The 22,796-nt window shown below is 33.1% G+C and overlaps 1 protein-coding gene across 3 annotated transcripts; it reads right to left on the reverse strand.

Moving 5' to 3' along the window:
- Nucleotides 1–452: 452 nt before the first annotated feature.
- LOC114324909 (RNA-binding protein 1) lies at nt 453–14,154 on the reverse strand. 3 transcript variants are annotated; one of them, XM_028272815.2, is made up of 4 exons: nt 13,991–14,154; nt 13,715–13,930; nt 6,542–6,643; nt 453–711 (listed from the first exon to the last, which is right to left on the reverse strand). In XM_028272815.2, the coding sequence occupies exons 2-4, from the start codon at nt 13,921–13,923 to the stop codon at nt 612–614; spliced, it is 411 nt and encodes a 136-aa protein (XP_028128616.1). In that variant the 5' UTR covers nt 13,924–13,930; nt 13,991–14,154; the 3' UTR covers nt 453–611. The 3 variants fall into 3 exon arrangements, with proteins under 3 accessions (XP_028128616.1, XP_050518823.1, XP_050518824.1); XM_050662866.1 differs by having other exon boundaries at nt 13,715–13,945; nt 13,991–14,127; XM_050662867.1 differs by lacking the exon at nt 453–711 and adding an exon at nt 5,012–5,683.
- Nucleotides 14,155–22,796: the final 8,642 nt, after the last annotated feature.

Genomic DNA, 22,796 nt, shown 5'->3' on the forward strand with positions numbered 1-22,796 from the left:
AAAAATTTAAATTTGGGTGATTTGAGGGAATTTCACTTTCTAAGTGGGGGTTTCATAAAATCACATCTGGCAACTTTTGTGGTAGTTACAGCAAATTTTACTTGAAAAATTCTCTGTCTCTCTAGGACCTCTCTCTTGTATGTTGCAGTCAATCTCGCTTCACTGTTTGAATGGGACGGGGCCATTCCATCAGTGTTGACAGTTCGTTGGGTTCAACACAACAACCACAAATCTTTTTAGAGCAGCAGTGTGCAAAGTACAGATTGCCATGGTGATAGCCAACATCCGAAACGGATAGGCACTACAAGAAGAAGAATAAGATCCAAACCAATGTAGAAAGCTTAAAATGCATAGATAATGAAACCTAAATTATAGTAGATTTTTGTTTAGCACAATATCAATATACAATCCTAGACTGAGGTTTCGAGTCATTGGGTCAAATAAAAACTTAGTAAGGGATAATATTCTTTATTTATATTAATTATAAAATCATAATAGGAAAATAAAAGTAGAGATGAATAAATGTGTAAATGTGTAGAAGTTAATGGGAATATATCTATTCAGAAATATCTTCTGCTTAACTTAAAGTTTAATACTTAAATCGAAATGCACTAGCGCCTGTCTCTTGAATCAGATCGTGCTCTGGAATCTCGGCTTCTAGAACGAGACCTCGACCGTTTCGGTGACCTCGACCGTTTTGGTGACCTCGACCTTAAAAAATATACACAAAAAGTCGTTAAATACAGACAATTGCAAAGCTGTTGTTAAGAGGACCTCGCAACACTCTTTATGGAAAACCGGTCCCGGTCAGATTTAACGAAAATTCGGTCAAGGATAGTTTTCAGGGCGTAGATTAAAAAAGTCAATGGGACCTAGGTCTGGAAAATTATTAGGACTGAAAAACTTTTTTAATCTACAAACTGAGAACTATCATTGACCGAAGTTTCGTTAAATTTGACCAGGACCAGTTTTTCAAAAAGATTATTGTGGGGTCTTTTCACATAGAACGTTTTAAAAGAGAACGCGTGGTTCAGAAACAGGCAGAATTCCCGTGAAAAATGGTTAGTAAAATTGTTACAGGTTTATTATTATTACCTTAGATGTGGTCTGCTAAAAGTAAAATGTAGGTTTCATAAATTTACACATGCATGATTAACCATTTTTTTTAAATATATAATAAAAGTCCCAAACAAATTCAAAATTAATACAGAAATATTTATGGTACGTTCCATGTCAAGTCACTCAGGCAAAAACTTTTGGATCTCCGATTTTTCTGAAACTTGGTGTATAGCTTATGCGGGACGTAAAAATAAGATATTTAAGGTCAAATAATCTTCTTTTTTTCTCAAAATGTTATGTTATGCCATTTTACAGTGGTTCGGTGTTTATTTAAACAAATTTGCATTTTCTATCCTAAAGTATCAATGGGAAAAATAATATTTTAATAGAAGGGACTCAAAAATGTCATTATATGGCATTATAACGAAGTTATTTTGATTCAAAACAAGTTTTTGATCAAATTTTGTAGTGTAGAAAACGTTAAAATACCGTTTTTTAAATATTCCTCTATTCCCAAAAAACATCATAATCGATTTGGCTGAACATTTGCCCACAGATAGCAAAAACATAGGACTTTAAGCGGTTAAAAGGATTTGAATTATATTATAATACCAAAAAAGTTACATGCAATAATACCAAACTCAAAAGTATATTAGTCCTGTCGGGATAGCATTTGACCTGGAATGCCGAGCTGCCCAAAATTTTATTTTTCCAATCTTTAGGGGGGTCAATAGTAGCCTAAATTTAAAATCGCGAATGAATTCCTCCGTTACGTTAGCCGCCATCTTCATTTTAAAGGAGAACCGTTTTGGCTCAATATCTCCGCCATTTTTAACTTTTCGACAAAAATGGTAGGAACTGAAATTGTTCCAAATAAATCGTTTTTACAGTTATTACAGTTTCTTTTTAACAATTTTTGTCGTGAGGTCGATATTTTCCGAGTTAATAGTAGACGTCTATATTTTTGACTATGATATTGCAAGTAACTTTTTTGGTATTGTAATATAATCCAAATCCTTCTGATCACTTATAGTCCTAAGTTTTTGCTATCTGTGGGCAAATTTTCAGCCAAATCGATTATGATGTATTTTGGGAATGGAGGAAAATGTAAAAACGGTATTTTAACGTTTCTACACTATAAAATTTGATCAAAAACTTGTTTTGATTCAAAATAACTTGTTATAATGCCATAAAATGACATTTTTGAGTCCCTTCCATTAAAATATTATGTTTTCCATTAAGAGGCTACAGTAGCGATCAACAGGTAGCAACAAACGCGTTCCAAGATTGCGGATCTAATTTTTAATATTTTGTCGAGATATTTGGCACACATATTAGTAATATAATAAAGAATGGCGATACAGAGCCCAATTTCAGAAATATGTTAGTACGTGGAAATTACTCTGTAACTAAATAAAATATTGAAAAAAGGAGCCTGTACCGCTATTAAGAAGAAAAAAAAAATAAACTTTCTTCAAATAAACTTTTTTATCCCATGCCTAGATTTTGTGTAATCTTGGAACTACTAAAATTTTTTATTTCTAACAAGAAATCGAACATATAACTAAATAACTAATTAGGCAACATAGAGAAATTATCACTGTCATTTTGACAAACCTGCGTCAGATTTTCTCTAATCTGTTCTGTCATCTTTATCGGTATCTGTTCAGTGCAGTAGTGTGTTAATTTAAGAATTCGTTTTCGTTGTTTCATAGGAAAGTAGTGTTTATTGATAGTTAATTTGTTATATATTTGTTGTTGTATAAGTTGTTGGCCTCTTTGAAAGAATAGATTGTTGTTAATTGTGAGTTTTAGTTATATGTATGTAGGTAAGTATATTTTACGTAAAAATATTTCGAATTCTAATGCGAGTATATAAAGTTTTAGGAGGATTTTTTATTCTAAAAATATTATCAATAGTTTAACAAAATGGAAAATGTAAATCAAACGAAAAATAAAGTGAAACCTTCCAAGAAAAAGTCCATTAAAAACCGCGCCAAAATTATGCGAAAATCGAAATTTGTTTCGCTTCACAACAAAAAATGATTATTTATTATTGTTTTATTACATATTAGATATTTCATGCAAATACCTTTCTAAATACCTATCTTAACATAAAATTTTCACCCATTTCGGTTTATTTTTATAAATAACTATTTATTAATAATAAAATCGTTTTCTATTACTTCCATTTAGCGCGACTATGATATTGTCAAAATATTAATCTTAGATAATGTCAAAGATTACCACTGTTGCCAAAGTTTATGATACTATCTCCCGAAGTTATATTTTGTTGCTACCTGTTGATCGCTACTGTTTACTCTTAATACTTTACGATAGAAAATGGAAATTTCTTTAAATAAATACCAAATCACTGTAAAATCGCTTTAAATAATATGTTGAGAAAAAAAAAAGAAGAAGAAGATAATTCGACCGTAAATGTTTTATTTCTACATCCTGCAGATGCTATATACCAATTTTCAGACAAATCGGAGATCCAAAAGTTGTTTTGATCCAAAATTGAGTGATTTGAAATGGAATCACCCTTATGTATTGTATAAATTCATTAAATTGCAAGTTTTTGGCTTTTCTGAATAAATAAGAAATTATTCTGAAGCTTTTTTTCAGTTTTTGTCATTAGCATCAAATTGTCAGCAAATACTCTGCAGATTTCTATATCCTACATACATCTTTTTACTCTTTGTTGTGCATTTATTAATAATTTCGTCCATAAGTATTTTAAATAGTGTTGGGCTAAATGCTCCTCCCTGTCTTAAACCTTCAATTATTTTAAACGTATCTGATATTGAATTATTACTAATTACGGCATTGTTGTTCTCATTGTATCATTCTTAGTAACTTGTTGTCCATTCCTTTTTCTCCTAGTATTTTCTATAATGTTTGTCTTGGTACTTCATTGAAGGCTTTTTTAGGTCAAGAAATGCTACGTATATTTTCTTTTCTCTTGCAGCGCTTTTTGTGTTATCTGTTTTAAAGTAAATATATGATCCTGTATACTGTACCACTTCTAAATCCACTTTGTACTTCTTATGTGTTTTGTCATTATTCGTAATCATTTGTTTATTATATCAACTTTCAATAGTTGTAACCTCCTCTCCTATCTCCTTTCCTGTATATGGGTACCATTAGTGAACTTTCCAATCTTCCGGACAATGAGCTTATATAATTAAGCTATAAAATATGCGAAGAACCAATTCATTTTGATCGTTTTTAACATCATAAACAACCTATTAAGTGACTTAAATTGTTTTCTTGTTACTGTATATAAAAAAGTTCAATTTCCAAAAAAAAGTATTAAAAAAACTAGTATGTATATTCTAAAAGAAAGTACTGATAAAAAAACTATAAAAAAACTGATGAATCTGTAAACGAAAATATCAGAAAAAAAACCCATTTCATCACAATTGATTAAAGAAACCCCTGAAAAACCATACCCAATACGTTATTAATATTGTTGAATGTTGTTACACCACACTACTATGACGTCAAATCAGTCTGACATCACAACATTTGTTTTTGAGGTTAGATCAAGGTATCATTGTAAATGATGCTATCACTTTTGATTAATTTTTTATCTTCAATGAATAATAACATAAAGTGAGAGCTAGCACATCTCAACTGAATAAAAAATGATATAAAATTTAGTTTGTTAGGAAAAACACCTGGATCTAAACTCAAAAATAACACTGTTACGTCATCACTGATGTGGTGTATTGTCAAAAACATAAAATCAAAAATATTCGGTAACGCTTGTTCTAGATGCAACACTTACTACTAATGCCATTGTTACATGTCTTTAAAATACGAACAGAAATTAATAATATTTTAGGTTCAAAATTACTACTCGTATGTTTTATTGAACTTCATATTTGAATGTCGTATTTGAAAAGACATTTAACAATACGAAAAACTGATTTTTCTTACATTATCAGCAATGTTTCCCTGTTGTGGGGATAGTTGAATGAGTTGGAAACATCACTCGGTTGAGGGGGCGGCAGGTAAAGTCGTGCAGGCATTCTCGATGTCGTGTTGGTTAGGTCACCAAGAAAATCACTAAACGACGTAACACTACACGTTTTGAAAAATTATTAAATAGAGTACAAAAGGTGTGCTATCACACATGGTCGGCGTTTTGTAATGATACATTTTTTTCTAGGTTTTTGACCAGTCTTCACGGTTTATAAGCCAGAAAAAAATGTATCATCACATTAAGTTAATTGTATAAGCCATATGCCACGAGGTTTTTAAATATTTGTAATGTCACGTGAGCGATAGTGATTTCCTGGTGGCAAAATAAAGTTGCTAGGGCGCAGTTATATATTTTTTTCTGCATGTATTCCCCAATAGTGTTGTGCTGGGAAGAAAATTTAGAGATGCCGAAGGTGGTTTGATGTGGAGTGCTGACTTCTACTTTATAGTTGTACATCATTCTATAGTAGTAGTCAAATTGAGGAGAGAAATAATTTTTCAGTAGATTGATGACAATCTGATCAGCTTCCCGGGTCAGGGTGGGTAGATGTTTAGTCGATGTGAGATGAAGAGATGTGTAACGGACCGATGGTCCTTGTTTTGGAGAAAGGGTAACAGCAGTGGGGCTGAAGGCCTGCAATATGAGCGCGAAACCACTTTATAGCTGATTTGTTATTCTAAAAATATTATCAGTTTGTATAAATATGCATTTTTTTGTCCAATTATAATATATTTATTGGACAATATTTATACAAACCGAAAAAACAATTTCACAAATATGTCACCTGGTGGTCTAATAAAGATTTTTTTGATTAGCATTTTGTTTTTGTCACAGTAAATGTAAAGAAACTAAAAATTAATGTCTGGAGGAATAAGGCCATAAAAAAGAGTGTCAAAGAGTAAAAAACACTTAACACTTAACCAAATTAATTTACTTGAAAGACAAATATAATCTGTTACACAAGACCTCATACGAAATGGAGCTTACTAGATATAGTAATAGATATTATATAGTAATAGATATAGCATAGATTAATTCAGATATGAATTTTTGTCATAATTTTCTTACTTTAACTCTTACGTGTTTGACCTCTTTGTGCTTCTTTGGCTATTTTATCCATTAATGCAATAAACAAGAGAGGACTTAGTACTCCTACTTATCTAACACCTATTTTCGTAATAAATTCTTTTGATTTTTGGTTGTTCAATCAATTTTAAGCTAAAGTATATAATTTACAACAAAATTTATACATATTTTAGTACCAAAAATATTTTTTTTGCTCAATGTGTGATAACATATTTATATTCAAAAACAATTTTACATAAAAATCAATTAAAAACCTTATTAAAATATGACACAAATGTCTAATAATAGGTATACACAGATTATTAGTAATAGGTATACACAGACATTAAATACTTATTGTGATGACATATTTGTGAGCAAAAGTTTGTAGAATTGAAATATGAATAATAAAAGGAAAATACGAACCTGGAATATCTGGAAGGTCCTCTTCTACCTCCACCACCACCTCCTCCTCTTCTGGAACGCCCACTTGACATTTCTACTCTGACTCTAGAGCCACAACAACGTCTGACAAAAAAAAAATATATATTTATATCACTGTCTGTTTTGTAAAGATATGTAGAAAAAAAGAATGTGTGTGTACTTTGTACGCACATAAGAAGTTATACTTCTATTATATAATTTCAAAGAAATAAATATACTTAACAGGTTATTTGTATTTTATTTAAATATTAAACTAACTTTCTTACCTACCACTTTTAAATTTTTTTTATTAAAACGATACCAAAAATAAAAAAAAGAAGAATATGAATCGTTCGGGATTTGAACCCGGGACCTCTCGATCTCTGGTCACACGCTCTCCCGCTGAGCTATATTCCCTTCGCTTTGACAGGTTATAAGATTTCTCCTACATACTGACAAATTTAATAGACCAAGTGAAGTAAACAAAAATACTTTAAATATACTTACTATTATTATAAAATATCTTATTCCGTAGGAAGACAAATCCAAAGACACAAAAATTATAATAAATAATACATTTACTAAAAACACTAATATATCCTTTTAATGACTTATTTGCGCTGACAGAGCTGATACATACATATCTTGAAAGATTAGCAATGAACTACATACTGTCTGTGTGCACATGCGCCCGGTATTATAAAATTTCACGCTCGATCGTTAAGAAGTATAACTTCAAAAAATTATTTGTCCCTTAACACTCTCGCCGCCAAGTGTAACATTAATGTACACTCTGTATTGAACAAGAGTGTAACATCAAAATACTACTACCACTACCACTTAGCTCCAACATCAAGATAAATTTTGTAATTTTACCGCAAGTATCCACCTATTAAACTTTCTAATGCAAAAAATCGAAAAAAAAGGCATTTTTACACTAAATTGTTAATAATTAAAAGAGATGCGGAAGTCTCTGCAGAAACATATAGATTTTCCTTATATCTATGCCTTAAAACTTAACTGGCAAACTGCTTAATGGCAATGAACGATCGTATCTTGAGTGAAGACCTTGACCTATATAATATGAAAAAGATTTTATCTTGAGTGAAGGTGTGTATTTGGATTCCGAGCAGTAAAGACGTACCATATCGCTCTCGAGATCCAAGTTCCAAGTTTTTGTGCCGGTCTCGGCTATCGGCCGGGACTAGTTTATGGTAATTAGTGAAATAATAATTAAAAAACGATTTGAGTGATTAATTCTAAATTACTATTTATGTGATTAATTTTTAACTCAGTGGCGTACTATATTAAGGAAATGTACCACCAAAATCAAGTGCCAAATGGGGGGTTGTATAATGTGCCCCAAATATATACACAGCCTCAACAACTTCCAGTAATATCGCCCCCATTTTATGGATTCCCGAGCAGCCAACAGACAACAAACCAATATATCCCGCCTACTCCATTCCCAAACAATAATCACCAATATAACCAAAACCTCCCTGCACCTCAAATGGATCAACCAAATACATCAAATGCTTCCCAATACATCCTCAGTGGAGAGGAACTTGTCATGGAAAACTCAAGCGATGAAGACGACGAAACCATAGAAAATGTCCATAATTGGCAAACAGTCAAAAAAATTACAAAAAAAAGAAAAGCAAACCCCAAAGATGATAACACAACAACAATGCAAGTGAGTACAAACAACAGATTTGAACCATTAGAAAACCTAACTGATAATAATAACACACCAGTAACACCTAAACCTCCACCTATATTTATCTATGGGGTAAATGATATCAAAAAGATGACTGAAAACCTATCGACAGTCAATAAAGCAGAAGACTACCAGTCGAAAGCTCTCCCAAATGACACAATAAAAATAAACACAAAAACTATTGAGTCATACAGAAAACTTATACAGCATTTAAATAGTAGCAAAATAGTTCACCACACATACCAAGCAAAACAAGATAGAGCTTATAGGGTAGTTATAAGAAATTTACACCACTCGATGCCAGTTGAAGAAATAAAAAGTGAACTAGCTAAATCAGGGCATACTGTCCGTAATATCATTAACGTATTACACAGAGTCAATAAATCACCACTGTCAATGTTCTATGTGGACCTAGAACCGAAAGAAAACAACAAACACATCTATACACTGGATTCTATCGGCAATATGAAAGTCAGCTTTGAACCTCCTCACAGAAAGAAAAATATAACACAGTGTCAGCGCTGTCAACGTTATGGACACACAAAAGCGTATTGTACAAGACCTTACGCATGCGTGAAATGTGGAGGAAGTCATCCAACGCCAGAATGTACAAAACCCAGAAATACACCAGCAAAATGTGCCCTGTGTAACGGAGAACACACTGCAAACTATAAAGGCTGCGTAATTTACAAGGACTTGCAAAATGTAAGAAATAATAGACAACGCGGAAATCAGTCAACCCATAATTATCAGAACCCACATCAAAATGTTAACCCAGCACCAACTTCACAGTATCAGAGTCAACAATCACAGTACCAACAACAGAATGGAACCCAATCCTATGCCCAAGCAGTAAGAGCAGGAAATCAAGTAGCTGACATAGGGTCTCAGATGAACTTATTCTTAAACGAATTTAAAGCAATGTTCACCCAACTAATGAATCAAAACAGCATGATCCTTACCACGCTAACAACATTAATTAATAAAATTCATTAGATCTGTTCGAATAGCCGAATGGAACGCAAATGGTCTAGCAAACCATAAAGCAGAAGTAATCCAATTCCTAGAGGACAACATAATAGACATCCTCTTTGTATCCGAAACGCATTTCACAGAAAGAAGCGTAATTAAAATACCTCAATACTCAGTCTACCACACTAGTCACCCAGATGGAACAGCCCATGGAGGATCTGCAATAATTATAAGGAACAATATACAACATCATCAAATGCCGGAACATAAAACAGATAAGCTACAAGCAACAATACTTAATATAAATGCCAGGCCTTGGAACTTCGAAATTGCTGCAATATATAGCCCTCCTAGACATAGAATCACAACTGAAGAATACGAAGAACTATTCAACAAGCTAGGTAACAAATTCATTGTTGGAGGTGATTGGAATGCTAAGCATACGAATTGGGGTTCACGACTCATTACACCAAAAGGCAGAAGCCTACTAGATGCCATCAACAACACAAACTGCACCTACTTATCGACGGGACAACCAACGTACTGGCCGTCCGATACAAATAGACTACCAGATCTACTCGACTTCTTTATCCTAAAAGGAATTGCAGCAAACTACACAAACATAGAAGCAAGTTGGGATCTCTCGTCTGACCACACACCAATCATAGCAACAATCAGCACCCACATAATCAAACGACCTGAAATACCCAAGTTGACTTCCCCTAAAACTAATTGGTGTGAATTCAAGTACCAGCTTGACACGAATATAAATCTTGGAATCAGACTCAAAGAAAAAGATGACATAGATAAGGCTATAAACCACTTCACCTGTCAAATTCAGCAAGCTGCATATCGAGCTACACCATCAACTCCAAAGCAAGAAAACAAAAATACCACTTCAAATTATATTAGACAACTAATAGTCGAAAAACGAAGAGCAAGAGGTAGATGGCAAAGAAGCCGCAACATTAATGACAAACACGAATATAATCGATTAACCAGACAATTAAAAACAGCGCTAAATGAAGCATGCAATGCCACATTTGAACACTACATTAGTACCTTGTCTAAAGAAGATCACTCAATATGGAAGGCAACAAAACACTTAAAGAGACCTACAGAACACAACTCGCCAATTAAGAAAGATGATGGTACTTGGGGAAGATCAGACGAGGAAAAAGCTTCAGCATTTGCAGAATACTTAGCTGGTATTTTTAAAGAACACCAAGTAGAGAATAATGATGATGGAAACTTAATAAGAGACTTCCTGGATAGTGCTTGCCCTATGACGCTCCCAATAACACCATTCAATACATCAGAAGTTAAACTAGAAATAGAAAAATGCAATAACCACAAAGCACCTGGATTTGACCTAATAACAGGATTAATACTGAAACATCTTCCGAGAAGAGCATTGGTCATGCTAACTACAATATACAATAGTGCAATCAGACTGACATATTTCCCAATCACATGGAAATTTGCGCAAATAATAATGATTCACAAACCGGGTAAACCTCCAAATAAAACATCATCCTATCGGCCAATCAGCTTGTTGCCGATAATGTCTAAGATCTTCGAAAGACTACTACTTGGTAGACTGAAGAATGACATTAACCTAGATGTAGAAATACCCACACACCAGTTTGGTTTTAGAGAGAGACACTCCACAACACAACAGACTCATAGAATTATAACAAAAATCCTTACTGCTATTGAGGAAAAAAAATATTGCACAGCGGCATTCTTAGATGTAGAAAAGGCATTTGATAGAGTATGGCATACTGGACTTTTATACAAACTCAAATGTATTCTTCCAACCCCCTACTACCTAATCATGAAATCCTACATTGAAGATCGTTACTTCCAAGTAAAATATAACACAGCAACTTCCACATATTTTCCCATTAAATCAGGTGTACCACAGGGTAGTGTCCTGGGCCCTCTCCTTTACCTATTATTTACCGCAGATATCCCAACCACTGAAACAACCCAAATCTCAACATTCGCTGATGACATCACCATAATCGCTGTCAATGAGGACCCTATTATCACGTCTGCAAAACCACCTTGACCAATTGGGAACATGGCTCAACAAATGGAAGGTGAAAGTAAATGAAACGAAGTCAACCCAAGTTACATTTACAAACCGAAGAGATGTATGCCCAACAATAACACTAAATGATACACAATTACCAGTCAGTACACAAGTCAAATATTTGGGACTAACCCTTGACAAAAGATTAACATGGAAGCCGCACATCCAAGCCAAGAAAACCCAGATCAACATCAAAATATGACAAATGAGCTGGCTTATTGGTCGAAAATCAAAACTCAATATTGAAAATAAACTGCTCCTGTATAAAACTATGATAAAACCAATTTGGACCTATGGTGTTCAACTCTGGGGATGCTCAAAGCCATCAAATATCAAGATAATACAAAGAGTCCAATCAAAAATATTGAGGATGATATTCAACGCACCCTGGTATGTAAGCAATAAAACCCTACACGAGGACTCAGCTACACCCTTGGTAGAGGAAGAAATTCCAAGGATCACAAAGAGCTACCTTGATGGACTGAGAAGTCATCCAAATGATGAAGCAAGACTGCTGAACACTCCTCCCGAATTCGCAAGACGACTGAAGAAACTATGGCCAACAGATTTAATAAATTAAATACATACATATTGTGATCAAATGTAAAAAATTATAATAGGAGGGTTGCCACAGGGCAGCTTCTCCCTCATGTGCATGTTGTCCCTCCTTAACATTCAAACTATTTGCTTATAGCTTCGATGAAGCAGATTGTAAATGAAAATATGTAATAAAAAAAAAAAAAAATCTTGAGTGAAGACCTTGACCTATATAATACGAAAAAGAGTACTATGTTACATAAACTGTGATACCCTTATTTATTGTTTTAAAGTGTGTTTATTTTATTGTATTGTATAAATTGTATGTTCTTATTTCATTGTATTGACCAAATGTGTGTTTATAAATGGCATCATTGCTGTAAATGTGCAGTATAAATAAATAAATAAATAACCAAAAGAAATTAGGTCTTTTTTGAAGTTATAATTCTTTAGGCACGTTGGGAGTAAATTTATATGTGCATAAATTCATCAAAAGTCTTGGTCTTGGGCGCAGCTCAAACGTTATACAGGCTCTGATTGGGTAATTACAATGACCTGTCAACAATTGTTCAATATGTTGGTTATGGGTAAACAAATGTGTATATTAGTTTTTATTGGTGTGAGGACAGAGAAAAAAGCAAGTTTATAATTGTAGTGACTTTTTAAATAGTTTCTAAAAGCAACAGGTATGTAATTATTGTAAATGTTTCAGTATTGTAATAAAAAATTACATAGGTACTTATCTATTTGGAAAATGTATGTACCTATCTAGTAGGTAATGCTTTGATTTACATAAATTGATTACCAACATAATTTCTACCAATCTTCATCTAATATATTGTTTTCTTACTCTATGTTTTGTTGTATTTTAATTAATATTTTAATAGGGCTTTTCATTGATTGTCATTTGTTTCGAGCTTGTGTCATATGTTTTATAATCTGTGTATACTATTAATATACACGGATTATATGACATATGACAGAAGCTCGAAACATGTGTCACATAATATTAATATATCTACGTCATACATTATTGGCATATACCAATGATACAAACCAAAGACGTATGACGTAGATATATTAATATTATGTGATACATGATGGAAGCTCGAAACAAATGACAATCGATGAAAAGCCCTATTCCACAAAAATCAAACGAATTTGATTATATTCAGAACTGTCAAAGAGCAAAACGTTCAGTTGGCCTATCTTCGCACATGACAGGTACGTGTAGGTGGCAAAATTAGTAGACTTCGACTTCAAATACTAAGCACCCGAATAAACGCGGGTTCGAATCCCAATGCAAGTTTTTATTTTTTTTTATACATTTTATGATTGTAAGTATATTTGTTAAATATTTTTTTTTTTCAGAAAGTGCGTACCTATTTAGTTAAAATTTTTGCCAACAATTATTGTTCAGAAATCATTTCTTTGTGGTATTTTTCAATGTGTTTGTGTTTGTTTTATTCTTTTAATTTTTGGTATTGTTTTAATAAAAATTTTTGGAAAGCAGTAAGTATTAAAATTAGTTTAATATTTAGATAAAATATAAATAAACTGTTTAAAGTACATATTAATTTCGTTGGAATCTATAATAGAAGTATAACTTCTAAGGTGCATACAAAGTACACACACATTCTTTTTTTTTTCTTGTTTCCCTGTACTAAAAAGGAGTTTATTGATTACCATAATCTTTCATTATTGATTTAAATAATCTGAACAAACTGAAATATGTAGTACAAATTAATGTTGTACTGGTAAAAGCAGGGAGTGGCATTTTAATAAGTATCATTGAATCATTTTAGAAAGTGATTTTGCTAATTATTGCTAATTGACATTGTCAACTTACGTGCCATCCAAGCCTCTAACGGCATCTTCAGCGTCTCTGGGGTCTTCGAACTCCACAAAAGCAAAGCCCGGAGGATTTCTTGCCACCCAAACGTTTCTCAACGGTCCATATTTCCCGAAAGAGTTTTCTATTTCATGTTTGCTCGCTGACGAACCGAGATTTCCGACGTACACTTTGCAAAAGAGGTCCCACTCCTTATGTGGAGCCATAGTTCTCCTAAACAGGCGGATACTGTAATCGCTTATGGTTTTTACAAAAGTGTATGTAATTACGTACCTGTTTCTGGATATTTTGAAGGGTTTTTCGGGTGTTGAACACAAATAATTGAATTTTAATGATAGCTTAAATTTGTCGATAACTCAGAACGATGGCCGCGAAGGAAGATGATTGACCTAAAAATATTTGACATTCTTCTTTTGACTGAATCGTGTGAAGTTAGTAACACAAACAGCACCCTCTCATAGGCGGCGGCGGGCGGCGTTTGAAAAATATTTTATTTAATTATATTTCTTTGTGAATATGATGCTGAATTATACCTGTAAATTAGTTTTAAATAAATTATTAAGTTAATATGTTCTTTTATTATTAAGAATTTAAGTATAAAACGATATTTACATATTTTTCCTAGTAATTATGCAACCATTAATACTTACCGAGCTTAATAATTACCAATAGGTATCTAGAATAGGATTGCGCATCACCAAAGACTGTCAAAATAACAAAATTTTAATTCCACATCCAGAATTTTCTCATTTTAAAAATATTTAATATAATTTTTATACAGTTCATTAATCTGCATTTGAAATTTCAAACTATTAGTTTATGCCAATGAATGAATATGCAAATAAATAGCATTTAAATATTACTGAATATTATAGTAATAAAAAAAGGAGAAAAGGTGGATTTTCACAGATCCGATGTCCGACGGTAGGATGATACGATAGAAATTTCAGAGAATTTCATTGGCTGAAAAGTGACAGTTGGGTTTTCGTACGAAATTAAAAAGTCATCGGAAGAAGTTAAAATTATTTTAACTTTTGCACGAAAATCGGATGAATTTTGACATGACATTCTATCTTGAACGTCTTGATAACCTTACTTTTGTGAAGTGTTTATGTTTTTGATATATTGAAATGGAACAACAAAATCGTAATTATAAATGGATGTTGTTCTGAAACTATTTTCTTGTGGCATTTTTGTAATTAACTATTCTTAATGAGAAATAAGCCACAATTTTAATAAAAAAAATGATTTTATTTTTTAGTAAAATTGTATTTCCCATTAAAAACAGTTAATTATAAATGGATGTGATGGTACTTCTAACAATAACTCACATTTTTATCCTCTTCAAACAGATAATTTGACGAATCCATGATGATCCAAACAATAATAAGAATAAAATCGAAATAAAACTATCTATATGTTCCTGTTCAATATCCAACAGCAAACATTTGTATCAAATATCAATCCATGGAATAATCTGACATATTACACAAATGTCAAAAAATTTCGGATACGACAATCAAATATAATCGTACGAAAAAATTTCGTATTTCGTGTCTTCGGATATCGGATCTGTGAAAATTAGCCTAAACTTTCTGATCCGAGAGTTTTTTTGCAAGTTTGCCCGTGGCAGCTAGAGCAGTAATCATTACACTTACACTTAAAACTGTGGTTAATGGCAGTTAATGCAACCAGATGAATTGGAACATTCTTTCTTCTTTCAAACACTTACAACTAAGCTAAGATCTGCAATTTAACCAAACTATTCACAAAACTAAATGAAAAGTTCTGGTTTTTTTGTGGTAAAAGAGGCATTGGAGTAGATTTCAATCAACTGAACTAATTATATAAGTTTCAAAAACGTTGTGAACATTCACAATGTCGACTATTTTATAATTAACTTTAATGAAAGTTAAGGTTTTAAGACTATAAAACAATGCAGAAATAACATCGTATTCAAGATACAACAGATAATTACATGAAAACTATTAGGTCTGGATCCCGCGTATGAAAAAAAAAGAATGTGTGTGTACTTTTTTACGCACTTAAGAAGATATTCTTCTATTATATACGTAATTTAAACGAAGTAAATATACTTAACAGGTTATTTGTATTTTATTTAAAAAATAAACTAACTTTCCCATATAGCACACAACGTCCGATGTACGTCCATATAACGTACATTTAAAGTCCAAACGTCCATGGACCAAAACTGGACGTACTATGTACGTACATTACGGGACGTCCATTGGACGTTTGATTTCAACGTACATTGGACATCCATTTGTGGTCCATGGATATTTTACACAAAACGCGACTATTATATTTTAAGTCCCAATACAAACTAAATGAGAATCTTCTTGACAACGTTGTCGCTCTTCGCGCTATCGGTCGTGAAAGGTAGTATTAGGCAGGTACTTTTAGGGGATTATCGCTTGTTAATTGTTGTGGAATACTGAAGGATGGTTTATTTATGATAATTCACAGAATGGCAAACGCGCTTGTAATATACAACAACGGTACTGACTCTAAAAATAGTTTGGAACAGAAACAGAACAGAGATAAACCTCTTTTAATGTGCATGCTTCCTAGGGCGTCATTATCTGAATCTCGTCTTTATGAAAATACATCCTGTGATATATTTTTGTTTTCTGTTTATCGTGCAAGTGCAGTCGTGCATTAATGAAGTTCCTAGTTCCTATAATAAAGTATATATTATAATGAAGTTATAGTAAAGAGAAATAAAAAAGGTCTTTTGTGTAACATTTTTAAGTATAAGTTTAGTATTATAAGGAACTATTTCCTATAAAGGCTTTTTGCTATGTATTCACAAAATTATGGATACTAGATTGCTTTCTGAAAAGTGCCCTACAAATGTCCATAAGACGTACATTGAATGTACATAAGGTGTACAGGTGTACACTGAAAGCTCCAATACAACGTACAATGTACGTTTGTAGCGGACGTTATATGGACGTCCAATTTTGTGAACTCTGGACATTCGTTGGACGTCCATCGGATGTCTATTGTACCTTAGCGGGACGTCCATTGGACGTTCCAATGTACACAGATGTACGTCCATTGGATGTCCATAAAACGTACTTGTGCTATCTGGGTTCTTATCTACCACTTTCAAAAAATTTTTATTAAAATAACGAAAAATAAAAAAAAGCATGAATCGTCCAGGATTAGAACCCGCGACCTTCCGTGTGCTTCCGTTCTCTGTCCCACCGCTCTGCCAACTACGCCATCGAGCCACTTGAATTGACACGTAAGTTTCGGATATAATTACACAACACGGCGACAAACTGTAAAAATGTTATGCCTACATATTTTATTATTTTACTACAGGGAAACACAAATCCAAAAACACAAGAATTATAATAAATAATACATTTCCTAAAACCACTAATATATTCTTTTAATGACTTATTTGCACGGTTACAGATACATACATACCTATCTTGAAAGATTAGCAATGAACTACATACTGTCAGAACTACATACTGTCAGTGTGCGCAGGCGCGTGGTTCATGTACAATTTTACCCTCAATCGATTCGCCGTTAAAGAAGAATATCTTCAAAAGTTGATTAATAGCAAGCTGAAAATTTGTTAATAGCTTAACAGTGTCTAGTCGGACAAACTTTGATATATGGGAACACTGGAACAGGGGAAGTTTTAATTGTGGAACAGGTTAAAAATTTGGAACGGTCAGACCAATAAAACGGCACATGTATTTTGTCCGACAGAACAGATTTAAACTCTCCGAACAGAGATTAAACTCTCATGCAAAAATCAGACTGCTATTTATCACCAAATGGGCGTTTTAATGAGTGGAACATGTAGAATATGTCAAATGACAGGAATTATGACAGGTGATAAATAGCAGTCTGATTTTTGCATTCAATTCAATTCAGTTTATTGATGTCAATATACAGAGTATTTACATAAGTCAAAGTCTGACAAAAGAGGCATGAGAGTTTAACTCTGTTCTGTCGGACAAAATAAATGTGCCGTTTTCGTGGTCTGATCGTTCCAAATTTTTAACCTGTTCCACAATTAAAACTGCCCCTGTTCCGGTGTTCCCATATATCAAAGTTTATCCGACTAGAAACCCTTAAGCTATTAACAAATTTTCAGCATCCTATTAATCAACTTTTTTTTCATACGTGATTTGGACATAGGTCTCTATCCTGAGCAACATATTTCCAATTTGTTCAGACCCTTTTAATAACTCAACCCATCTCATCTGTGGTCTTCCTATCGGTCGTTTACTTTCGTAAGGTCTTCAGTCAGTGGCGGATTTAACAGGTCGGCAAAAGCGCGCTTGCCGACTGGGCCCCCCCCCGACGAAAGGCTTTTCAGGGCCCCTCTTGCTGAAAAATACACCTTCGATTTCTTTTTGTTATTTTTTTGTTGAAAAAATGTTTCGGTGAGTCCCTTGTGAACAGCACAAGTTCAATTTTCAATCAGGGGACCCCTGTTATCAGAATAATTGCCTGATAAATATCGTAAATTAAATATAAAATAAAATAACTTTTGTAATCAATCAGTTATTTAAAACGTCTACGATTTTCTCAAAGTTTGTCGAATATTTCTGACTTTTCAAAAACGTTCTAGAGGGGCCCCCGGGTGCCCCGCGCATCTAAATTCAGTTGACAGTCAACTGACCATCACTTTCGAAAGTTGGAATTGCCGCGCCCAATCATGAGAATTCACCGAGCATGCGCGGGAAGTGGTTACTGCAAGTTACTGTACTGGATGAGTAATTTCTACGACTTCTGTCGAGTTCCGTATCAATCGAGTTCGTTTATCATTTATCCAGTGTTTATGGACAAGTGCCACAGTGGTTTTCAATGTAAAATGTGAATTTATTCGATAAAAAAACCTGATTCCAGATACTCTAGGTATGTACATTAATAATTGCTGCGTGTGAGAATTTTGCTTACTATAACATAACCTAGTAATTTATATTTTTCCATGGTAGATCTGATTCTACTATATATTTTGCTTAAAACTTTTCTTTCATAGTGATCTGTGCGTACATCATTCAATTACATGATGCATTTTAGAATAAAAAATAAAAACAATGAAAAATATAGTTGTAGAAAGCAGAAAATTCGTAATTCCAGTTTTGTTCTTCAAGAAAATTTTTATGGAGAGATATCCGATTTTTTTTTATTTCCCAGAGCTGACGTTTTTTTTAAGCGAAATTTCATAAAAGTTATATATTTATTAGCATAAAATTACTTTAAATCAAGCTTTTTAGTATAATTTTGTTAAATTAGATGTTATGAATGGAGAAATGAAAAAAAATATCAGATATCATGTATGTATGTCATTTAAATATTTTTAAATTTTTATTTTAATAAAATCAAAATTTCCAGAGTTTTAGCAAACAGTTGTTCTTTTATAATTCAAAAATTGTCTATTAATGGTTTTAGATGACATGGAAAAAACAAAAGAAAAAAGTGGATTTGAAAAGAGAAAAATTAGAGAAAAAAGAAAATTGGAAAATGCTGGAATTGACCCTAAGCAGACTAAAGTCAGTAACTTCTTTCCAACTTCAACACCAAAGTCGACATCAGTTGAAGTTCAAAACAACGATGATCAAAACTCCACGGAAATTGGATTTCTTCCAACAGAACAAGAATTCCTATCCGCCAGTTCATATACCAAAAGTCATACCGAATCAAGCAATGAAACATCATCTACAAAATCACCGCTCATCCACCCAGAAATTTATAATGACGAAGGTATGGTATAATTCATACAAATAGTATAAAATAGTATATTCATACAAATTTTTGGTCCTTATTTCGAAATGTTTATTGAATATGAAATTTAGAGCTGTGAAATCTTGAAAAATGCTACTTCATTTAATATATAAGTTTACATTAGTACGAACATTGGAGTAGAATTTGAATGTAGAATTTTTTTTTTTTCAATTTCTACAAAAACAATTTAAACATTTTCATAAAGCCTCTACGATTTAGTATGATCACAGATTCCGTACTACATCAGATAACTGTTTTTTAATTTTGTTTTTTTTACTGTTACAGAAAACAAGCAGGAGAACAAGAAAATGAAGAGCGGATACAATGAACCGATAAAAACTGGACCTGAGACTAGTGTTAGTCGAGTAAAATCCTCCGTTGACAGAAGTGTTAATGACCAATCGTTTTTTAATAATGAACAAAAAGATAACTTCGCACTCACTGATTCATTTGATAAAGAACCAATGTCCGAATCTGAACTATTACTTTCTGCGAATGCACCGCCAGCAGTTTCAAAATTCAACAATGACAAAGGAATTTATAAAAATCAGATTTTAAACGAAGATCAGAAAAGAATGCTTTTACTTGCTGGCCCTTGTCAACCTACAGAAGCTGATATGCCCAATGGCCAATTCAAACTCACAGAAAATGGGCGCCATTTCAACTCGCAGTATTATTATAAACGTACGCACAAGCCTTTCGAAGAAAGTGATCTTAGCCCTTGGTTATCATACTCACCGACTCTACATCATGCTTATTGCCATTATTGCTGGCTATTTGGAAATGAGGATACGAAAAAAAGTATATGGTGCACTGGTTACACGGATTGGAAACATGTTCAGAAATCCATTTCAATACACAGTTTGAGCAAGACTCATCTCCAGAATGCAGTTGCAGCAGCAAGTTTTCTCAAGAAAGCTGATATCAGTCATCAACTAAATCAGCAAATTAGCGAAGAAGCGAAAAAATGGCGTTACGTCCTGAACATTTTTTTTGATACCACAAGAACTTTATCTGGCTTAGGTGTCGCGTTTCGAGGTCATCGTGAAAAAACGGATGAAGAAAATCCTGGTATATATTTGTCTATCATCAAACTCATCTCCCGACATAACTCGACTCTACATGATCACATCGAATCCTCGAATCGGATAAAGTACTTGAGCAAAACGATTACATTCGAATTATTGAATATCTTGGCTGATCAAACGCGAAATTTTATTATTAATGAATGCAAAGAAGCAAAATTTTTCACACTGATCGCTGACTCAACAACTGATGTTGCTCACTTGAACCAAATGGCTATATTGGTGCGATACGTTACAATCCAAAAAAATGAAACAGGAGCCAAGATACTATGCATCAAAGAACGTTTTTTATGTTTCATTCGAATCAAAAAAGGGGATGCTGTCTCGATTTCTCATGACATTATTGGGGTCTTGTTTGAAAAATATCTATTCGAAAAAATTTATTTATGTGGTCAAGCTTTCGATGGTGCGCCCGTTATGTCAGGAGAGCTGAATGGATTACAAGCACTTATCAGGAGATATGTTGGAGAGAAGGCCTTCGTTCCGTACATCCATTGTACAGCGCATCAACTCAACCCGGTTTTATCTCATGCAGCTGAAAGATTCGCCAGCCCTTCAATCAAACTCTTTTTCGCAACACTACAGCGAATTTTCAACTACTTCTCACAGTCTCATCGGCGATGGGAAAACCTTTTGGAAGAAAGCAAAAATCTGTCTCAAAATACAACATCTTTCGGCATCCAACTTCTGGAAGAATTAAAACTAGAACTTTTTGAGACCAACTCTGACTGTCGAAGAGAAACACAAGAAGAACAGTGTGCTGTGCCATCAGAAGATATCGAAAGCGAAACGCTGTCACAGAAACGAAGACTCCACATCAAAGGCTTGAGTGCTACTCGTTGGTCTGCACGGCTGAAAGCAGTAGAAGCAATTATCCAAAATCTTGACTGTGTTGTCAACTGTTTAGAACGAGAAACATCGAGAGAGAAGGCTACTGGAGAAGATATAATGGACGCAAATTCTCTACTTTCGGCGATCAATTGGCTATTTTTACTAAACCTGACATGGTGGCATTCAGTCCTCACGGTTCTTAGACATTACTACGGTAGCCTAAATCGACTAACCAATGAACATTAAGGGTGAGATTACGTCACGAGAGTTTACTGTCATTTGAATCGTAATATGATTTTTTTCGAATCCTGAGAAAACCAAGTATTTTAGAAAAATTTAAACGCAGGATGCAAGATTACATTATTACCGAGGGCGGAAAGCCCCTTAGAATAAACAAGCAGATTCTATTGAATGAAATATTTGAAATTAAATATCACACTTCTCTTTTATTTTCAGCCCTGTAACTTATTAAAATAAACATTATAGAAGTTTTCAGGGACTTTCAGCCCTCGGTAATAATGTAGTCTTTCATTCTGAGTTTAAATTTTTCAAAAATATTTATTAGTTTTCTCAGGATTCGAAAAAAATGAATACAATTAAAACACATTGAGAATTTTGACATGCGTCAAAATTTTGCATTAACTCAATGTAAAATTCTGAACTGTTGAATTCCAGCTTCCCTAATAATTATTGTACATCAAAAGACATTAAAAACTATTTGTAGATGATTGAAATCTGTATTGGAAATAACTGTTAAAATTGATCTACGTAATTAAACATATTCCAGAATTTTGTAAAAATGTAATATATTTTAGTTTTCAGCCCAAACTTAGGCCACACACAATGCAATAATGTTCACATTTTTAACCTGTCAATATTTTTATTTTATCATCTATTGTTTAAAAACAATACAGTTGATAAGATACCCTCAGTTGCGGAGAAAGGATTAATAATAAAGATTTTTTTATTCAGTCAATGGTGTGAGCACTGTCAGTTAAATAGTAACGTGTGGCCTTACTTTTACACGCATACCTATTGTGGCAAATGTATCATATTTTTCAAAATTTTGGAATGCATTTAAATCGTAGAACAATTTTAACTTTTGATTTTAATACAGATTTTAAGTCTCTACAAGTATTCTCTCATGACTTTTGTAGAATAATTAGGGAAGCAGGAATTCAACAATTCAGAATTTTACATTGAGTTTCCTATGGCCCTTTTTACGATTCACCACCCGGTATAAGATAAAATGTGTACTATTTGTCTTATTATTTAATAATAACACAAATACTACACATATATACACAATAACACACATTCAATGATCGAAAATAATTTAAAAATATGGGAATGTAAACTCTTGTGACGTAAAGTCAAAAATATAA

This window comes from Diabrotica virgifera, chromosome 9 (assembly GCF_917563875.1).
Source record: "Diabrotica virgifera virgifera chromosome 9, PGI_DIABVI_V3a".
Lineage (NCBI taxonomy): Eukaryota > Metazoa > Arthropoda > Insecta > Coleoptera > Chrysomelidae > Diabrotica > Diabrotica virgifera.

Bases quoted from the DNA above. Each gene is read 5' to 3' on its own strand.
- LOC114324909 (XM_028272815.2), bottom strand. From the start codon at position 13,923: ATGGCTCCACATAAGGAGTGGGACCTCTTTTGCAAAGTGTACGTCGGA. The intron at 6,644-13,714 runs GTAAGTTGACAA...TTTTTTTGTCAG, and splicing joins GTTAGAGGCTTGGATGGCAC to ACGTTGTTGTGGCTCTAGAG. The intron at 712-6,541 runs GTTCGTATTTTC...ATATTTTTTAAG, and splicing joins GGACCTTCCAGATATTCCAG to GTCGAGGTCACCAAAACGGT.